Source organism: Equus asinus, chromosome 2 (assembly GCF_041296235.1).
Source record: "Equus asinus isolate D_3611 breed Donkey chromosome 2, EquAss-T2T_v2, whole genome shotgun sequence".
In the NCBI taxonomy this organism is placed as follows: Eukaryota; Metazoa; Chordata; class Mammalia; order Perissodactyla; family Equidae; genus Equus; species Equus asinus.
This window is the reverse complement of record NC_091791.1, coordinates 152,651,228-152,670,095: the sequence shown is the minus strand read 5'-3', so window position 1 is coordinate 152,670,095 and position 18,868 is coordinate 152,651,228. Positions and strand designations below refer to the sequence as shown.

The 18,868-nt window shown below is 38.6% G+C and overlaps 1 protein-coding gene across 4 annotated transcripts in view; it reads left to right on the top strand.

The window, feature by feature from the left end:
• The window catches only part of MAPDA (N6-Methyl-AMP deaminase), a 36,429-nt gene that overhangs the window by 8,723 nt on the left and 8,838 nt on the right, over positions 1-18,868 (top strand). For 2 of the 4 annotated variants that reach the window (XM_014847125.3, XM_014847127.3), the window contains exons 2-11: positions 3,260-3,488; positions 3,735-3,865; positions 4,381-4,441; positions 7,599-7,686; positions 9,430-9,511; positions 11,895-12,021; positions 13,077-13,157; positions 16,017-16,155; positions 17,804-17,904; positions 18,445-18,650. In XM_014847125.3, the coding sequence (XP_014702611.1) occupies positions 3,426-3,488; positions 3,735-3,865; positions 4,381-4,441; positions 7,599-7,686; positions 9,430-9,511; positions 11,895-12,021; positions 13,077-13,157; positions 16,017-16,155; positions 17,804-17,904; positions 18,445-18,639 (1,068 nt within the window). In that variant the 5' untranslated portion in view covers positions 3,260-3,425 and the 3' untranslated portion in view covers positions 18,640-18,650. Of the gene's footprint in view, positions 1-3,259; positions 3,489-3,734; positions 3,866-4,380; positions 4,442-7,598; positions 7,687-9,429; positions 9,512-11,894; positions 12,022-13,076; positions 13,158-16,016; positions 16,156-17,803; positions 17,905-18,444; positions 18,811-18,868 lie in introns of those variants that run through there. The other 2 variants (XM_014847126.3, XM_014847124.3) reach the window with 2 other exon arrangements.

The following is an 18,868-nucleotide window of genomic DNA, read 5'->3' as shown; positions in this document are numbered from 1 at the left end:
GGGCTTTTCTTCGTTGGGAAATATTTGATTACTGATTCAATCTCCTTACTAGTATTGGTCTGTTCAGGTTTTCTATTTCTTCCTGATTTAGTCTTCATAGGTTGTGTGTTTCTAAGAATTTTTTCATTTCTTTAGGTTTTCCAGTTTTTTGGTGTATATTTGTTCATAGTAGCCTCTTATGATCCTTTTTTTTTTTTTTAAAGATTGGCCCTGAGCTAACATCTGTTGCCAATTTTGTTTTTTTTTCCTTTTCCCCAAAGCCCCCCTTGTACATAGTTGTATATTCTAGCTGTAGGTCCTTCTGGTTGTGCTATGTGGGACGCTGCCTCAGGATGGCCTGATGAGTGGTGCTAGGTCTGAACCCAGGACCCGAACTGGCAAAACCCTGGGCCACCAAAGCGGAGCCCACAAACTTAACTACTCAGTCACATGGCTGGCCCCTCTTATGATCCTTTGTATTCCTGTGTTATCAGTTGTAATGTCTCCTCTTTCTTTTTTTTTTAAAGATTTTTTGTTTTTCCTTTTTCTCCCTAAAGCCCCCGGTTACATAGTTGTGTATTTTTAGTTGTGGGTCCTTCTAGTTGTGGCATGTGGGACGCCACCTCAGCATGGCTTGATGAGCGGTGTGATGTCTGCACCCAGGATCTGAACTGGCGAAACCCTGGGCTGCCAAAGCAGAGCGTGCAAACCCAACCACTCAGCCATGGGGCTGGCCCCTCCTCTTTCATTTATAATTTTGATGATTTGAGTCTCTCTCTTTTTTTCTTGGTTAGTGTAGCTAAAAGTTTGTCAATTTTGGGCCAGCCTGGTGGGGTAGTGGTTAAGTTCATGTGGTCCGCTACAGCAGCCTGGGATTCACAGGTTCAGATCCTGGGTGTGGACCTACACACTGCTCATCAAGCCATGCTGTGGCAGTGTCCCACGTACAAAATAGAGGAAGATTGGCATGGATGTTAGCTCAGGGACAGTCTTCCTCAAACAAAATTAGAAAGATTGGCAATAGGTGTTAGCTTGGAGCCAATCTTCCTCACAGAAAAAAAAAAAGTTTGTCAGTTTGTTTCTCTTTTCAAAGAACCAAATCTTAATTTGGTTAATCTTTTCTATTGTTTTTCTGTTCTATATTCATTTATTTCTGCTCTAGTCTTTTTTATTTCCTTCCTTCTGCTAACTTTGGGCTAAGTTGGCTCTTTTTCTAGTTCCTTAAGATGTAGGGCTAGGTTGTTTGTTTGGAATCTTTCTTCTTAATGTGGATGTTTATTGCTGCAAACTTTCCTCTTAGAGTTGCTTTACTGCATTCTGTAAGTTGTGGTATGTTTATTAATTAAAAATTTCGTTTATTAAAATTATTTCAAAAAGCTATCAAGTATTGCATACTTACTGTAAAATCTTCAAATTGCACAAAACTATATAAGGGAAATGTAAAATTCTCTTCCTTGACCTTTGCCATTTCCAACCCACTTTCTAGTAGCAACGATTTTCTATGTATCCTTTCATATGTGTTTTAGGCATAAAGATGTAAATAAATAGGTGTGTGTGTACATACATATATGCTTTGTTCATAAGTGTCATCTTTCTAAACAGTCTATTTTGCAACTTATGTTTTGGAAGAAACACTATATCATAGAGGTCTTTCCATATAGTCATAGATATTCAGTTGGATGGAGATGTAATTAATTTAACCCTTACCCTGCTGATGGACATTTGGGTTATTTCCTGTTTTTTGCTATTATAAGTAATGCTACAAGAAATCTATTTCTACATATCCTATAAAATAATAGGATGAATTCCTAAAAGTAGAATTATTGGGTCAAAAAATATATGGGGTTTTTTTTCCCAGTATTGATAGATATTGCCAAATTGCTTTCCAAAAAGACTATACCAAGTTCTGCTCCCACCAGAACTTTTACCCACACCTTTACTAATATTGGGTATTATTCTTTTGAGGTTCACAGTTTTTTCTGGATATTTTTACAAGTTAAATCTTCCATATGAACTTTAAAATCAATTTCTATGGAATAATTTTTGGAATATTTTGATTAACATTTACTTCATAAGTCAATTTATGGCAAATTGACTTTACCTATGCAAGATAAGGTATGTTTTTCCATTTTAATGACATCTTTTATGTTCTTCAGTAGAAGTATTAAATATCATTGATTACATAGTCCATCTTTTTTGTTTCTTACTATTTATTAAGCAGTTACTATGGCATTCCATTGAAATGCCACCTTAATACTGGGTTGGTCTTTCTGTGGGTTTCTATGGCTTTGTCTAGTCTTGTACAAACTATTTTTTTTATTTCCCATTTTAATATCTTGGTGACTTATTTAACCCCTCTCAGTATCAATTTATTGGTTTGTAATGTGGTAAAAATATTTACTTTGCAAGATTATTAGGAGAATTAAAGATAATATTTTTAAAAGTGCTTGCCTCATACCTGGTAGACTCTGAATGGAAATTGCTATTCTTTTCAACATCGTCGTCAGCATTAATACGTGAGAACCCAGGAGGTCAAGGTGGCTACCTTGAAAATCACTAAATTTCATTTGGAATTTTATCTTTATTTGTAAGCCACCTTCAGAGGTAAAGGGAACTTAGAATTTATTTATCACCTCCAATGTGTTAGTTGCTGTGCTAGGCGCTAAGGACATAGAATATGCCATAGTCCTTGTCCTTAGGAAGCTGATAGTCTGGTGAAGGGGAAAGACAAGTAAATCAGTGATAGATACAGTGTGATAGAGTGCTGGTTAAAGGTAGTCACTGGATTATATGGGAACATAGAAGAGGGGAATTTAAATTACTTTATTAATCCTTACAGCTACTCTGCGTTTTTATTCCATTTTTTCAAATAAGGAAACTGAAGCTGTGAGGTTAAGTGACTAAGGCCACACAACTACTGAGTGGCAGAACCAGTACAGATTCACCTAGGTCCATCTGACTCCGATGCCTCTGCTCTTCCTTTATATATTTTAAACAGTTCAAAAATGTAAACTTTCTACCCAAAATAGGACTTATAAATTTCTAGTTTTAGAAGTATTTTTATAGAAAGGGCTAATTGGTAAGGAATACACCCTGTGAAATTTCAGATTTTAATCCACCTCTTACCAACTTGAGGCCTTTTCTTATTTCTAGTTCAGATTGTTAGCTCATTTAAGTTAGCTTTGGAGGGGGGCTTTTGTCTTTTGAGAAATATATTAGCAAAATCCTGTTTCTTTGCTTTTATGTCAACATCTGAAAACGGTCACGTTTGTTTAAACAGGTGAAGCTGAGCCTAGAGCTGCATATGCAGCTAATCTATAAAAATGTGTGGACGTAAAGCAATCTGAAGGAAATTCAAGACCATAATATTTACTCAGTGAAGTACATTGTCTTGTCCATACCAAGAATAAGAGTGTTTGGAGAAGACCATTTTGTTCTGCTGAATCATGACAGAAGCGGAAGAACAGCAGCCATGGAAGACAGCCTTTTACTCAGAATTACCTAAAGTGGTAAGAATTCAACCATGGAATTCTGGAGCGGTTGCTTTATAATAACTTCTGGGTTGTTTCTTTTCACAAAAGAAAAGTAAATTTTATAGGTAGAATTTGTAAACTTTGTAAACTTTAAAAGTTATATAGCTACATCGAGTAGGCAATTTGCCTAGTAGTACAGACTACAAACATCAAGTACCTGGTGTGATGCTATCAATCTAGTGGATACTTGAGAAGTTTTTACTGATTATATTCTTGTTGTAGGAACTTCATGCCCACTTAAATGGATCCATTAGTTCTAATACCATGAAGAAGTTAATAGCCAAGAAGCCAGGTCTTAAAATCCACGATCAGATGACTGTGATTGACAAGGGAAAGAAAAGAACTTTGGAAGAGTAAGTTTTGGGAGGTTGTGGACATACTTCTTTTTTTCTCTATCACTATTTTGTGATTGTACATAGTATTAAGAATTTAGATTTTAGCAGTTAAAGGAGTACGGTAGCCATCTGGTATGGAGAGTATAACTTGACATACAGCTTTTTTTTCAACTGTCAGACTGTCGACAGTATTTTTAGTGATTTATGTTGTTTGTAAAGTTATACTATATTGGAATATTCTTTAAACTTGAAAACATAGGCTTATCGATTTTCTCCCCCTGTTGGCTGCTACCAGCAGGGGTCGGGGGTGGAGAGGGGAACTATTATTTCCCAGTTAAAAATATCAGTTATGTTTTATTTTCAATCATTTGATTATCCTTCCCGATCAATGTAATTTTTGAAAAACCTATTCTGTAGTTCTTTATAAATATATACTTGCTATCAGCCTAAATTCTATTAATTGAGCTTAGAGAGTTTGTCTTGAGTGACAAGTTTTTGATGACTAGACTATATTAAAACTTTTCACGTTGCAGGTGTTTCCAGATGTTTCAGATTATTCATCAGTTTACAACCAGCCCTGAAGATATTCTAATGGTAAGAAATGAAGCAATTTTTAGACTGGTTTAAAAACTATTAAGTGGGGCCTGCCCTGTGGACAAGTGGTTAAGTTTCTGTGCTCCGTTTTGGTGGCCCAGGGTTTCGCTGGTTCAGATCCTGGGCGCGGACATCGCACCACTCGTCAGGCTGTGCTGAGGCGACATCCCACATAGCACAACCAGAAGGACCTACAGCTAGAATATACAACTATGTACTAGGGGGCTTTAGGGAGAAGAAGAGAAAAAAAAAAAAGATTGGCAACAGATGTTAGCTCAGGTGCCAATCTTTAAAAAAAAAAAAAGAAAGAAATGGAGACATGGAAGCAAGTATGCTTAGAAAAAACTATTAAAAAAATTAAGTAATTTATGCCGTTCTGTTGTAGCACATGACCTTTTGCTTTCATCAAGAGTCTGATAGAAAATGTTTTCTGTTTTTTATGGCACCTCTGTTCAAAACCAGTGTAAGACATTTGCCTAAGAGCCAATATCAAGAGACTGTGTTCATTGTAAAAGATATGAGGACAGAACCAAGATTGACATCTTGACATTAGATAGAGAACAATATGAAGGAGAAAATCTTGTCCTGTTTTCGATGTGTAACACATCATATGAAGTATTTGACCACAGATGGGCATGTCTTTGATAAGACTTTGTCTGTATTGTTTGCAATACTTTTAACTACCTAGGTGGACATTGTAGAGAATGAAGAAGTTGAAGAAGTGCTTAGAGATTGAATGATTAATGCCCAGGGAAATTGTGCCTTCCCTCTGGGGTTGAAGAACTAAAGGACACTAGTGTGTTCTCTTATCTGAAGTTCTGTGATACCAGAGTCTGATATGGAAGACTGGCTTCTGTATCATTGATCTGACCAGGATGGCATTTTAAAATGTCCTCTTTATAAAAGGAGAGAAGCAAAATCTTGTCAGAGTTAACTTTCCTCCAAAAGGTGATTAATTTACTTAATACTTATCACGAGAATCAGTCTCAGCTAAGGAGGAAAATTCTTTCTTGACCAATCAAAAGTGAGTTCTCCAGAAACGTAGGTTATACTGCTTGCTTCGCATTTTTTCTAATGGTTACGTATAATAAATGAACCATGTGTGGGAGTAAGCCAAGAGATTGTTTGCAGAGGTGGGACTGAGTATGTGGGGATCACTTAACAGTCTAGTCAGGGTGACCTGGGTGTAATCTCAAAGAGAGAGGATTGCAGTGTGACTGAAATAATATTAACTGTGGCATGTGCCAAACACTACACTCAAGTCTGCTTTCTGAGGTGCGTATTTTTATTGTTTCCTTTTTGCTGCTGAACAAAACTAAGGCTTAAAGAGGTTAGGTGTAACTTGTTCAAGGTCACTCACAGAGAGTAAGTGGCAGAATTGACTATCTCTGGTTCCAGAACCCGTGTTCTTTCTCATTCAAGATATGCAGTCTTGCCATCCTTTGAGTAAGCAGAAACTTAACTAACTGTGATGTACTCTGTCTGAAGAAGGAACTTGAGTACATGTTCTCAGTCCAGGGCATAGGAAAGGAAAGCCCGAAGAGTACAGAGTTGCCCTCAGTACCTGTTGCTGCATGGAGCAGAAAGGGCTGAATCTGCAGATATGGAAGTGTTCTTGGACATGGGGTAGGGAGGATTCCACGGGCCTCACCATGGCCTAGATAAATCTTCCTCCCATTGCTCTCATTCTATACTTGCCATCAACCTTCTCTTGTTCTATTTGGTTTCACAGGTACCTTACCACCAGGAAAGGGGGTGCCCTGGATAGTAGATATGATCACTTCAGTCACTGAGAAGGACTACCACTTCACTCCCTTACTTCCACCCTCATTGTCAATGCATCCGTTAACAAATAGGTTTCTGTGTGTCTCATGTGAGCGGGGGTAGAGTGAGTTGGCCTCTCTGGGTCTGCTCAGTTCTGGAGTAATGACAAGATGCAAATTCCTCAACCTGCAAAGACGAGGCCCACACTCTGGTGGCAGTGGCAGCAACATGGAGTTGCTGGAGCAGTGGTGCCACAGGGTCCAGCGCCTGCCATGATGGTGGAGAGGCTGCAGGGTCATGCTCAGTGCTGGAGGAAGCAGTGGCATCTTGCTTGGTCCAGGGGTGTCACCCGATTCTGAATGCTGTTGTGTTGCCCTGAGCTGTGTAGTCTCTGAGGCTGATTCTCTAGACTTTCTTCCAAAAAGGAATTTCCTTTTTGGCTTTAGTTTTAAAACAAAGGGAAAAAGATGAAGCGCACACCTTGGATTGCAATGCATCCACCAAGGTGGTGCCACCCCATTAGGCACTGTCTGCACAACCAGCCAATCCTTGTTCCTTTCCCAGGACACTGCACTCGCGTGCCCATGTGCATGTAGTCAAAGCAGGTTAAGATTAGGATACCAACTGTAAGGACTAACTAGGGCTGGTTGTCACAGCGTTTCCAACCTGGTCCTTTTTTGTTCTTGATTTGGTATTTTTTAGGACTGACGGCAGAGAAGGAAAACATGCCTTCAGCCTTTAGATATCTACCCTGGTAACTTAGTAACTTTTGTATTGTTGAGATTTTCGCTAAATTGGATATAACTTTGGTCATATTTATCACCCATTTCCTTTGCCTAAGAGAAATTTCCCTGAGTACTTCTGAGGAAAATTTAACCCTGCCTGAAGAAATTCTTGAAAAATACAACTTATTCCTAAATAGCTTGAATAAGAACTTTAAGCCATGACTTTAAATGTTACATCAGTAATACCTAATCATTTTAGCTATTTATTTCCGTAAGTACCTTTCTAGTACTACACACTCATAGATGGTTTTAACTGGTTTTAGTTTTACCTCATTTCTCTGTTTTATCAATCTGCTGTTAGGAACACTAGGAAATAGAGAAACAGTTAAAATGGTTAAAAGGAGAGAAGAGAAACAAAAGGTGTGGGTGATTTGATGTGCAGATTTAAACTGAATGTGAGAATGAGGGGGTGTTGATGGCAGTTGGAAATGTTCTGTTTCTGTCACAGTCTCCACCATGACAAACCAGATAATCTTAACCATGTGAGAGACTTCCAGCATTCCTTGCATATCAAATTTAATGTGTGAAATAAAGCTGTAGCATTTGGCATTCTCACTGGGATGCTTACACTAACATTATAATATTGTGTACATTGCCTTTATTATCAGGTCACAAAAGATGTGATTAAAGAATTTGCAGATGATGGTGTCAAGTACTTGGAACTAAGGAGCACACCTAGAAGAGAAAACGCTACAGGTAGAATTTAATTACTTCTCTGCAAATGTACTATCTCTTTTCCCATGTGCTTTGGTCATTCATGTGTTTACAAGTTGAGAATATGAAGCACGCACTTTTACACTGTTGGAGAATTAGACTCAACAGTCCAAGTCTTCTTATGTACATTAATGGTGTACATTATTAATGAGTGAGTTATTCTTAAGTTAAAAAATCAGATCAGATAATCTCTGTTTAAGGGAAATAAAAAGGCCTGAAAAAATTTCATTTGTTCTTCTTACTTACTCTGAGGAAAGGACACTTGCTCCTTATAGTTGCATTGTCTTAGATAGAAGCTAACTCTTGCTCCCTGCATCAAGGGCACTTGTGAGAAATGCCACTGAGTAGAAGCAGAATCATGTTTTATGACAATCCCTGAAATGAAGGTTATTCAGTCACTTCTCAGGGACTGACAGTATCTTAGGCCAGGAGCAAGCTGTGATGTGGTAAAACTTCTCCACATGGAGATGAGCAGATCTGGATGTGGTCTGGAGAAATTTCCTGGAACCCTCTTTCCATACGAGCAGCATCAGGAGATATTATATAGTGTCATTGGATCCTTCTTAGCACCTTGTCTATGACCTGAAGAGACCCTACCAGGTCATCTTGTGCCCTGCCATGTGTAGCCCAGTCATCATTCAGGGGGTAAAATATTTGAAACTACATATAGTAAAGTAAGTGTTGCAACGGGACAAGCAGAAGATTCTTATCTCTCATTTTTAAACTGCAGAATCAGTTCCAAGTTATGCTGGTGAGGGTAGTGAAAGGGAAGGAGGGAAGAAACCTGCCAGTTGTTACAAACTAGGTTGCTCTTCAAATAGAGATTCAAAGGGGAATGTTAAGCTAAGTATGCAACGATAGGAGAATGGTTAAATAAAGGTTGATGGAATATTAGGCAACCAATAAAAATATTTGCAAAGACACTTTGTTGACATGGGAATGTGCTCAGAATACAGTGTTAAATGACTGAACAGGGTACATATATCCCTAATAGCATCTCATCTATTGAAAAATAGATATATGTATGCTTAGAAAAACAAAAACAGTGGTTATCTCTGAGTAGTATGATTACAGGTTATTTTTATTTTTCTTCTTTATAATTTTATATGTTTTACTAGAGATTTTTCCACCAAAAGTAAGCATTTTAGAGTTGGGGTACAAGAGTATTTTAGAGGAGGTTATTCTGGAGCGTGCTCTTTCATAGCCCCCGGAAGAGGAGGGCTTGAGCACTCGCACTTGGAAGAACGTCTCAAGTACCTTGGATGAGAAGCGCTGAGCCTGAGCAGGACTGAGGAGAAAGGAACCTGGGAGAAGGCTGTTTTTCTGGACTGGCAGGAAGACATTCTGCTAATAGAGAAAAATGTTTTGTTTTTAAGGCTAGGCCTTAGAAAGGGGTTTGTTGTTGTTATTGTTTTGTTAGAACAAATATTTAAAAGTTTAATAGCAATTTGTGGGAGTAGTTTTATGTCTGTTGAATCTAAGAATAATTTTACAAGGCCTTTAAAAGGGCTTGTATTTTGTATGTCTTTTTTTTTCAATTTTATTACAATTAACATTTAGTAAAATATACCTGTAAGAGCCATGTTTTAACTCATCTTTAACCATACCCTTGTGACAACATAAAGTGAAAATGTAATTATATCATTATAATTAGAGGGATGCTGATATTGAAGGATGAAATAGTTGATGATCTCTTTATATGTGTTTTCTTTGTATCCTTTCCAGGAATGACTGAAAAAACTTATGTGGAATCTATACTTGAGGGTATAAAACAGTGCAAACAAGAAGACTTAGACATTGACGTCAGGTAAGAAGCATTGTACCTTAGTGGTCACCATTTGAAAAACTAGAATGTGAAAATTTTACTGTTTTGATCAGGAGTGTAATAGATTTTTATAAATCAACCAATAATGATTTTTATCTTTTTTATTTATTTATTTATTTATTTATTTAAAGATTGGCACCTGAGCTAACAACTGTTGCCAATCTTTTTTTTTTTTCCTGCTTTTTCTCTCTAAATCCCCCCAGCACATAGTTGTGTATTTTTAGTTGTGGGTCCTTCTAGTTGTGGCATGTGGGATGCCACCTCAACGTGGTCTGACGAGTGGTGCCATGTCCGTGCCCAGGATCTGAACCAGTGAAACCCTCCACCGCCGAAGCGGAGAGCACGAACTTAACCACTTGGCCACGGGGCCAGCCCCTCATTTTTATCTTACGATAGAACAAACAGAGTCAAAAACCCTGTTTTAAAGTTGAGAGTGCAGTCCTGAATTTATTCATGGGGCAATAAAATTCTGAGTCCTGTCGCTCCAGTGAGGCATGGCTTCCCATTGCTCTTCAGCTGAAATCTAAACTTCTTACTGTGGCCCACAAAGTCCCACGTGGTCTGGCTGCCTCTCTTACTTGAACATCCTCACTGGACCACTCATCACTTATGCACTGGCCTGCTCTCTGTTCCTCACACAGGCCAAGACTATCCCACCTCAGCACCTTTGTAATTCCTGTTACTTTGCCTAGAACACTCTTCCACCATATCCTTGCATGGCAGGCTTCTCGTTATTCAGGTCTCAATTTGGCTATCACTTCCTTGACCACCTTATCTAAAGTGCCCCCCAACAAATGCTCTAGTCACCCCATTAATAAATGGCACTCTTAACAAGATCAGAAATTATTTTGTTTTATTTGTGTATACAACTCACCCACTAGAGTGTAAATTCAGTGCAGTCAGGCACCTTGTCTTTTGATTCACCACTACTCCTCCAGTACTTAGAACAGAGCTGGCACATAGTCAGGCTCAGTATTCCTTGCAGGAAGAAGGAAGAAAGCTAGCTGTGTAGTTTCTGGCTATAAAATCTCTCAGAATTAAACTTTACTAGAGTAATACCCCAATACAAAACCAGGCGAAAGACAAGGAGAGAATTCAGAAGACATACAAATGGGCAATAAATGTATAGAAAACTATTTAAATTCACTAATCAGATAATTTTAAAAGGAATTATTACAATGCCATTTCGATAGCTCCCCCCCCCCAAAAAAGAGTAATAACCAGTGTTCGTGAACTTACACACTGCTGGTGAGCATGTATAATTAATAAAACCTCTCTAGAGAGCAATATGTATTAAAATCTATAAAAATAGTTTTCCTGTCTGACCCAGTAATTCTCTTCTAGAAATGTGTCCTAAGGAAATAGATTGATTTACATGTAAGATTCTTCACTGTAGTGTTATTTATAACAAAAAGTGGAAAACATCCTAAAGTGTCCAGCAATCAGAGGACAACTATATTATGTTATGTTCATATGATTTATATTGTTTTCTAACATTATTTAATGACAAGAGAAACTAAGTGAAAAAAACAAGACATTTCATTTTATAAATAATTGATCCAAATTTTGTAAGTAAATAAAAGCTGGAGGAATTTCTTTATTTTGTGATTAAATAGATAAACTAATAAATGCAGGGTGAAATTACACAATATTAACAGTAGTCCTCTGGATATTAGGTTCCTTGTAGAATTTCAGCTAATATATGAAGAATGAATTTGTATCAGCTGTTGGATACATGTTAGAATATTACCAATTTTGTAACCCTTAATGAAATAATGGATCTAAGCCTCCTAATGAAAAAACACACCATCACCTATCAAATTCTCTTGCCAAAAAAATTGAATCTGATCGATTAAGCCTCTAGACTAGATCCAATTTATAGGAAACAGAAGAGAGAGGAGGACATGTTAGTGACACAGGGATTCAATCAGCAAAATCCTGACCATGGGGAACTTTATAGGACCTGGTTTCTTCAACAAATAAATTCAAGAAAAGAGACAGGTAGTCTCTTTTCTTTGGGTGGGGGTGAAGGGAGTGGCTTCAGGTTAAAATAGACTTGAGAAGCATTGACCAACACAATATATGGACCTTAGTTGGATTCTGAATCAAACAAACTGTAAAAAACAAATACATGAACAAAAAAATGTGAAACAATCGGAAATTTGAACACTAACTAGATATTTGGTGGTATTTAGGAATTCATGTCTCATTCCCTCTGGCAAAAAAAGATGTCATGTCAGTCAGGCTATAATTTTGCTAGTAAGGTATATTATATGCCGCCTGTCATGCCTCTCTGGCCATACTCAGAGTTGTCTTTTTCATCTGCACAATATTTGTTTTCAACTGTGTTTTCCTTATATTAAAGGTATTTGATAGCAATTGACAGAAGAGGTGGCCCTTCAGTAGCCAAGGAGACTGTTAAACTTGCTCAAGAATTCTTCCTTTCTACTGATGATACAGTTCTTGGCCTTGACCTCAGTGGAGACCCTACCGTAAGTTATTTTTCCTGAATACATTTTATTTCTAAAAGTTAAAAACATTTTATGTGGGATAAGGATTAGCTTGGAGCATCCTCCATTCTGCAGAGGTCTAGCAGACTCTCTGTGTGGATAGACAAAGCCCTGTTCTGTCCTGGATGACCAGAATACCTACAGTAACTGTCCTCAACCAGGGTTCTGTGAAATAATTAAGCTCCCTAAATAAGAAGAAAAAAAGATTTGCTCAACATTTGCATAATTTTCTTCATTTTTCTAAAGATGCTGCATAGCTAGTACCATTCTGCATATATAGGAGAGAAGTTAATCCATTATATACAATGCATGTTTAATGCTTAATTAAGGCTAGGGCTTAATTATCTCATAATTATCTCATATCCCAGTTGAGAAGGCTGGCCTAGAGTTTCTTGAATGTCCGATTGAAGGAGGGTGTCTCAACTGGCACTATTGACATTTCGGGCCAAATAATTCTTTGTTGTGGGAGGATGTCCTTTGTATTGATGGATGTTTAGCAGCATCCTTGGCCTCTGCCCACTAGATACCAGTAGCATGCTCCTAGTTGTGACAATCAGAAATATCTCTAGACAGTGCCAAATGTCCCCTGGGGGGCAGAACTGGTTAAAAACCATTGACTTAGACAGTCCCATGAAACTGGTTCTCATGGCTTTAAACCTGGACTGTTCTGCTTTTGTTTCATCCCTCCATTTGATAGTAGCTTTCTTTATTAATCATGCAGGTTCCTGAATCAGGTGAGTTCTCCTCTTTAGCACTAGATATCTAGATACCCTTCCGGAAATAAAATTTGGTGGCTGCAATATCTAGGTTAGCTGATTGACCTCATGTTCACTCATACTTGACTTGAGGACAGGGACTGTGTCTTTGCCAGCTTTGTATTCCCTAATGTGTCTAGCACATTGTAGGTGCTTTATAAACAAAATGTGTAAATGAGTCAGTCTGCCATTATTTTATTCCTTTGTTTATTAAGACAGGGTACCCAGTTCTTCAGTTTGCCAGAATTCTCATGCATCCTCATTTTAACTTTTATCTTCAAGGCAGGACAAGCAAAAGACTTCTTAGAACCTCTTTTAGAAGCTAAAAAAGCAGGTCTGAAGTTGGCATTGCATCTTTCCGAGGTAAATAATATTGTAAAATTAGGCTGGAGAGGGTAGATTACAATGGAAAAAATTAATGGTAAGTAATAATCATTTGTAAATGGCTAAAAATAAACCTGGCTTGGATAACCCTTTTTAGAGGGGGAAAGAAGAAATATTTTAAGTTGTAAATTACAACGATAAAGGCGTGACTTGCTTTAGTCTCTCATGTTACTGTTTTTATGGTTCCTGGAGGTGGCTGTTGACTTCCAGTACAGCTGTGTCATTAAAACAGCTTAATGACATCTTGCTAGAGAAAGTGCGTGAATTTCCATCATCATCTTGTCATTAGCATGCTGACACTGAGAGAAGCACCAGTTCATCTCACCTGTCTTGGTAAGGGAAGGGAGCTGAAAGTATCACCTGCACTGGCAGGAAAGGAAGGAGCTCATCATCATTTGATAAGGCTCAGCAGGAGGTCAGGTGCCCCTCACAGGCCCCAGGTCCTTGGCAGCATGAGCACAGTGACAGATAATGGACAGATAGTGGCTGGAGAACAGTCACTTTCTTAAGCATGGCCCTGTGAGGCAGACAAGGACTCTACTGCACTTCTCCCCATTTTACAGGTGCATTTACTTTCTACCTCAGTACTTCTATCTATTTAATTGTTTCTTTTCTTACTTTTTTGACATGCAAAAAGCTGTATATAATTAATGTATACAACTTGATGAGTTTGGATTTATTGTTTCTTGAATGTAGGAAATAATACTTAATCTACTTACCTCACAGGGTTATTGTGAGTATTAGATGGGGTAATGTATAAAGGTTGAGCAGCATCATGATTTAAAGATTAAGGAAAAAATTGGAGCTTCTTGTCAATACTGGTGTTTTTCATGTCTATAAGCAGAGAGTCAGTCATCTAGTGGCAGAACTTAAAATCTAGGATCCATGTTTCCACACTCTGATCAAAAAGATCTTTCAGGGCTGCCCCTGTGGCCAAGTGGTTAAGTTTGTGCGCTCTGCTTTGGTGGCCCGGGGTTCACCAGTTCGTATCCTGGGTGCGGACCTACACACTGCTCATCAAGCCATGCTTGGTGTCATCCCACATAAAAAAACTAGAATGACTTACAACTACAATATAGAACTGTGTACTGGGGCTTTGGGAGGAAAAGGAAAAGATCTTTCACTCATAGGACACCTTCTAGCTGACCTAACTGATGCCTGATTGAAGCTATTGGTCAATATGATGGAAGAGCCAGCATGTGTTACTGTGACCAGTTATCTCCAGTCTTTTGCGCAGCATCAGAACCGGCTCTTTACCTTAGTTTCTGTTGCTTTCTTGTTTGATCCATTGTATGTAAAACATTTCATTTCAGGGGCTGGCCTGGTGGCATAGTGGTTATGTTTGTGCACTCTACTTTGGCAGCCTGGGGTTCACAGGTTCAGATCCTGGGCATGACCTACACAATGCTCATCAAGCCATGCTGTGGCAGTGTCCCACATATAAAATAGAGGAAGATGGGCACAGATGTTAGCTCAGGGCCAATCTTCTTCACCAAGAAAAAAAAAGTAAAAAAACCCACGTCAGGGGCTGGCCCGGTGGCTCAGCGGTTAAGTTCACACGTTCTGCTTCGGTGGCCCAGGGTTCACCGGTTCAGATCCCAGGTGCAGACATGGCACCGCTTGGCAAGCCATGCTGTGGTAGGCATCCCACATGTAAAAAGTGGAGGAAGATGGGCATGGATGTTAGCTCAGGGCCAGTCTTCCTCAGCAAAAAGAGGAGGATCGGCAGCAGATGTTAGTTCAGGCCTGATCTTCTTCTTCAAAAAAAAGAAAAAACCATTTCATTTCAACATGTTGTAGTCATTTACCTTTTAGGCTATCTAGGAGATGAAGAGCACAGCCAGATATTTGCAGAGGTTGTGGTATGTATGTAGCTGGCCTTGCTTTTAAAATAAAACATGAGCACGCTGTGTGTGGGGAGAGTCTGGGCCCTGGAGTCAGATGGAGCCAGGTTTTACTCTTTACCATTTATTAGCTCTATGAACTTGGACAACTTTTTAAAAAATGCTTTATATTTTTAACTATGAAACTTATATGTATCTGAAGAAAATCCAAGTGTAGAAAAGTATAATGTAGAAGGAAAAAAAAAACACAAGCTCTTCCCATTCTAGTCCTGCTCCCAAGATGATCCTGTTAACAGTTTTGTGTTTATATTTTCCAGACCTTTTTCTAATATGTGTGAACACGTATACACAACACAGAACACACATGTACATGTAGAGTTGTGGGATTTTGTTTTTGAAAATTACTTACATTTTTTGAGCTTTAATTTCTTCATCTTAATACTTGGTAAGATTCTTGTGAGGTTTAAAGGAGAATTTATGTGAAAAGGCACAAAATAAGTCCTTAATAAGTGTATGTTATTACTATTATTGACTCTAATAATTATTACTGTCATTGAAATGAATCAAGAAAAATATTGGGACACTCCTAAATAGAAGATAACAACAACAAGATTAGATTGGTGGATACCAGAGGGGAAAGGGAGAGGGAGGGGGACGAAAGGGGTGACAGGGCACATGTGAATGGTGATAGATGGTAATTAGTCTTTGGGTCATGAACATGATGTAGTCTACACAGAAATCAAAATATGATGTATACCTGAAATTTATATACTGTTTTAAACTAATGTTACCTCAATTTAAAAAAAAGAAAAAAATTTTGGGAAATAAATGGAAAGATAACAGGCGAAAAAGAGAGCTGGGAAGGTATAGGTAGGTTAGCTTCCCAGAATGTCTGCATTACCTTCTCAGAGGGACAAAGTACCTGGCTACAGAAAAAGTACTTGTAAGAACCACTGAAAGAGGTTATTGATGCCCTCTCTCTCCTTTTTTTGAGATTCCAAACCAAAAACAAGAAACACAAGTACTCCTGGATCTGCTTCCTGACAGAATTGGGCATGGGACATTTCTCAGCTCCTCTGAAGAAGGATCCCTGGATCTGGTGAACTTTGTGAGGCAACACCAGATACCACTGGGTAAGGTTTAGGGCTCCAGGTCCTCCAGACAGCCTTCTATCCCTTCCTCCCCCAGGTTGCAACCCATATGTAGAGAAGATCTGTTCTAAATATATAAATATCATTTAGAAATTAAAAGACGCGTGGTGTGGGTGCTTTCTGAGCCTCATTTAAGTAACAGAAAGTTGTAGCTCCCATTAGAATATAAGCTCCTTGAGAGCATGGCCTTGTCTGTGTGGTTCACTGCTACATTCCCCAGTTCCTGGGACTCAGTAAGTATTATATTAAAGGAACAAGGGTCATTTAGTGTTTGGAAATGACTTTAACCAAATTAACGTGTTATGAAAATGTGTAACATTTATTTAAAAATTAAGAATTAGGGAAAATTCCAAGTATATTTTTATATTTTTGCCCTTTATGCACTTGTTTGTCTACATGTGTACACCTGGAGCTGTTTATATTTAACTATAAATATGAAGTAACCACTCTGTTCCAGTCACTGTTCAAATTTCTGGGAATAGAGCAGTAAAAACAGACAAGGTTTCTTTCTCAAGGAACTTATATCTAGCATATGTAAGAGAGAGCAAACAAATACATAAGAAATTATCAGTGTTAGGTTCTTTGAAGAAAATTAAACACGCTGATATAATAGTGATGAGAAAACTGCTTATGATTGGATGGTCGAGGAAGGCCTTTCTGAAGAGGGAAAGAAGCAGTTGACTGAAAACCATTTTAATGAATGATCAATTCACTGAATTTATAAATTTATCAATTTGCAAAAATACTTGTGTGGGTATGTGGCTTTTTTTAAACTATTTATAGAGTTTTCAGCAATTCGTAATGAGTGAGATATTTTTTCTTTTTACTAAGGAAATTTTTAAACATCCACAGAAGTAGAGAAGATGGAAACCCTTACATAGTGATCTTACTGGGTGTGGTGGCCCACCTCTGCTCCCAGTAGAGTGAGGGGGCAGGTTGGGTTTGCCATCCCTTGGACTGAGTGGCCCTGTGTTGAGGCTGCCTTACCCAAATGAGCATCAATCAAGTCAGTGAAGTATTTTACTCTGGCTAGGGAGCCCAGTACAGTATTTCAGGGGAGGAGCTGTTAATAATAGAAGTCATTCTTAAGACGGATTTACTTGCAGCAGGCAGAGAGTGGATAGTTGTCTGATAAAGGAATTTAGAGGTTTTCTCTGAAGCCGTGGAAAAAGTCCAGCTCTGCTCTTGTCTGTTTATAATGCTGTAACTCTCAAGCAATTCTACCGTTTTCTTACCTACTTCAGACTCCACTGTAAGACCAGGAAGAAGTGCAGCAACCCTTCAGAAATGGCTTCTGCTCCCCCATCACAATTCTCTGCCTTCTTCATGGTGGCTGGCTATACCATTGCTCTGTCCTTTCCATTTTGGTAAAAAAGGGGGAAGCACATGGCTGTGAAGAGGATATTAATTCCCTGCCTGGTACACTTGCTGCCATAAGTTGCAGCACATATTTCCCACACAACTACACTAATTGAACTACAACTTTTCACACATAAGGTCAATTTTATAAAATAATAAACTAAGGAAAATTAGCATAGTTTGAAAAGATTTCTCCTGTGTCAACTTGGTGAACACCGAATGAGTCTACTAATCTGCTTTTAATAAGAGGCTTTTCCCCCCTTTCATCTAGAACTCTGTTTAACCTCAAACATCAAAAGTCAGACAGTTCCATCTTATGACCAGCATCATTTTGGATTCTGGTACAGCATTTCCCATCCTTCTGTGATCTGTGTAAGTGTTTTCTGTGAAGTATTTTGCTCTTTTTTAGTCTCTGAGTTGTGTAAGGTCAGACATTCACTACCTAGCTGACTGCCTTGCATGCCTGAGGGTAATGCTCAAGTAGGGGAGTGAGAGGGGACTGGGCATGAGAGGCTGCAAAGGGTCAAGGCAACTCTGGTTTGGCTTTACCAGCAAAGGTCCTAGCTGGTACCCGGGAGAATATAAAAAAATACTGATGCCCACACCCATTCCTTGAGATTCTGCTTTCTTTCATCTGGGGTGAATCTTGGGCACAGATGTTGTAAAAGCTCCCTAGGTGATTTTAATATGCACCCATGATTGTCAGCCACTGCTGTGGTCTGTTGTTTTGTTTTGTTTTTAAAAAGGATAAACAAGCCTGTTTAGTTCTAGATACGCATGGGTGCATTTATAGGCCTCTGTTAAGACTCTTAAAACAAGCATGGTAAATAGGAAAATAGACTCCAAACAAAAGTTGTTTTTTAAAAAATCATTTCCTTGTTCATTTTGAAACTTTCTTGCTTATATCGACAGACTGATGATAAGGGTGTTTTTGCAACACACCTTTCTCAAGAGTACCAGCTGGCGGCTGAAACATTTAATTTGACCCAGTCCCAGATGTGGGATCTGTCTTATGAATCCATCGACTACATCTTTGCTTCTGACAGCACCAGGTCTGAACTGAGGAGGAAGTGGAACCATCTGAAGCACAAAGTGTTACATTATTAAGCTGTAATGAGGTGAACTACTTTTGAGTATGTGTTGCAACCAAGACCTTCCTGCCATATCCCACTTAATTAACTGTCCACTGCTCCTTTGAGGCACAGCAGCCAAGTACCATGGGCTCCGTCACCAGCTCCTTACTCGTGGCAGGTGCTCAGTAAATGTGTCTTAAACTGACCAGCAGGCTCTGAGGTCTTACATAGCTTACCTTCATGCTGCTTACTGGAAGGAATTT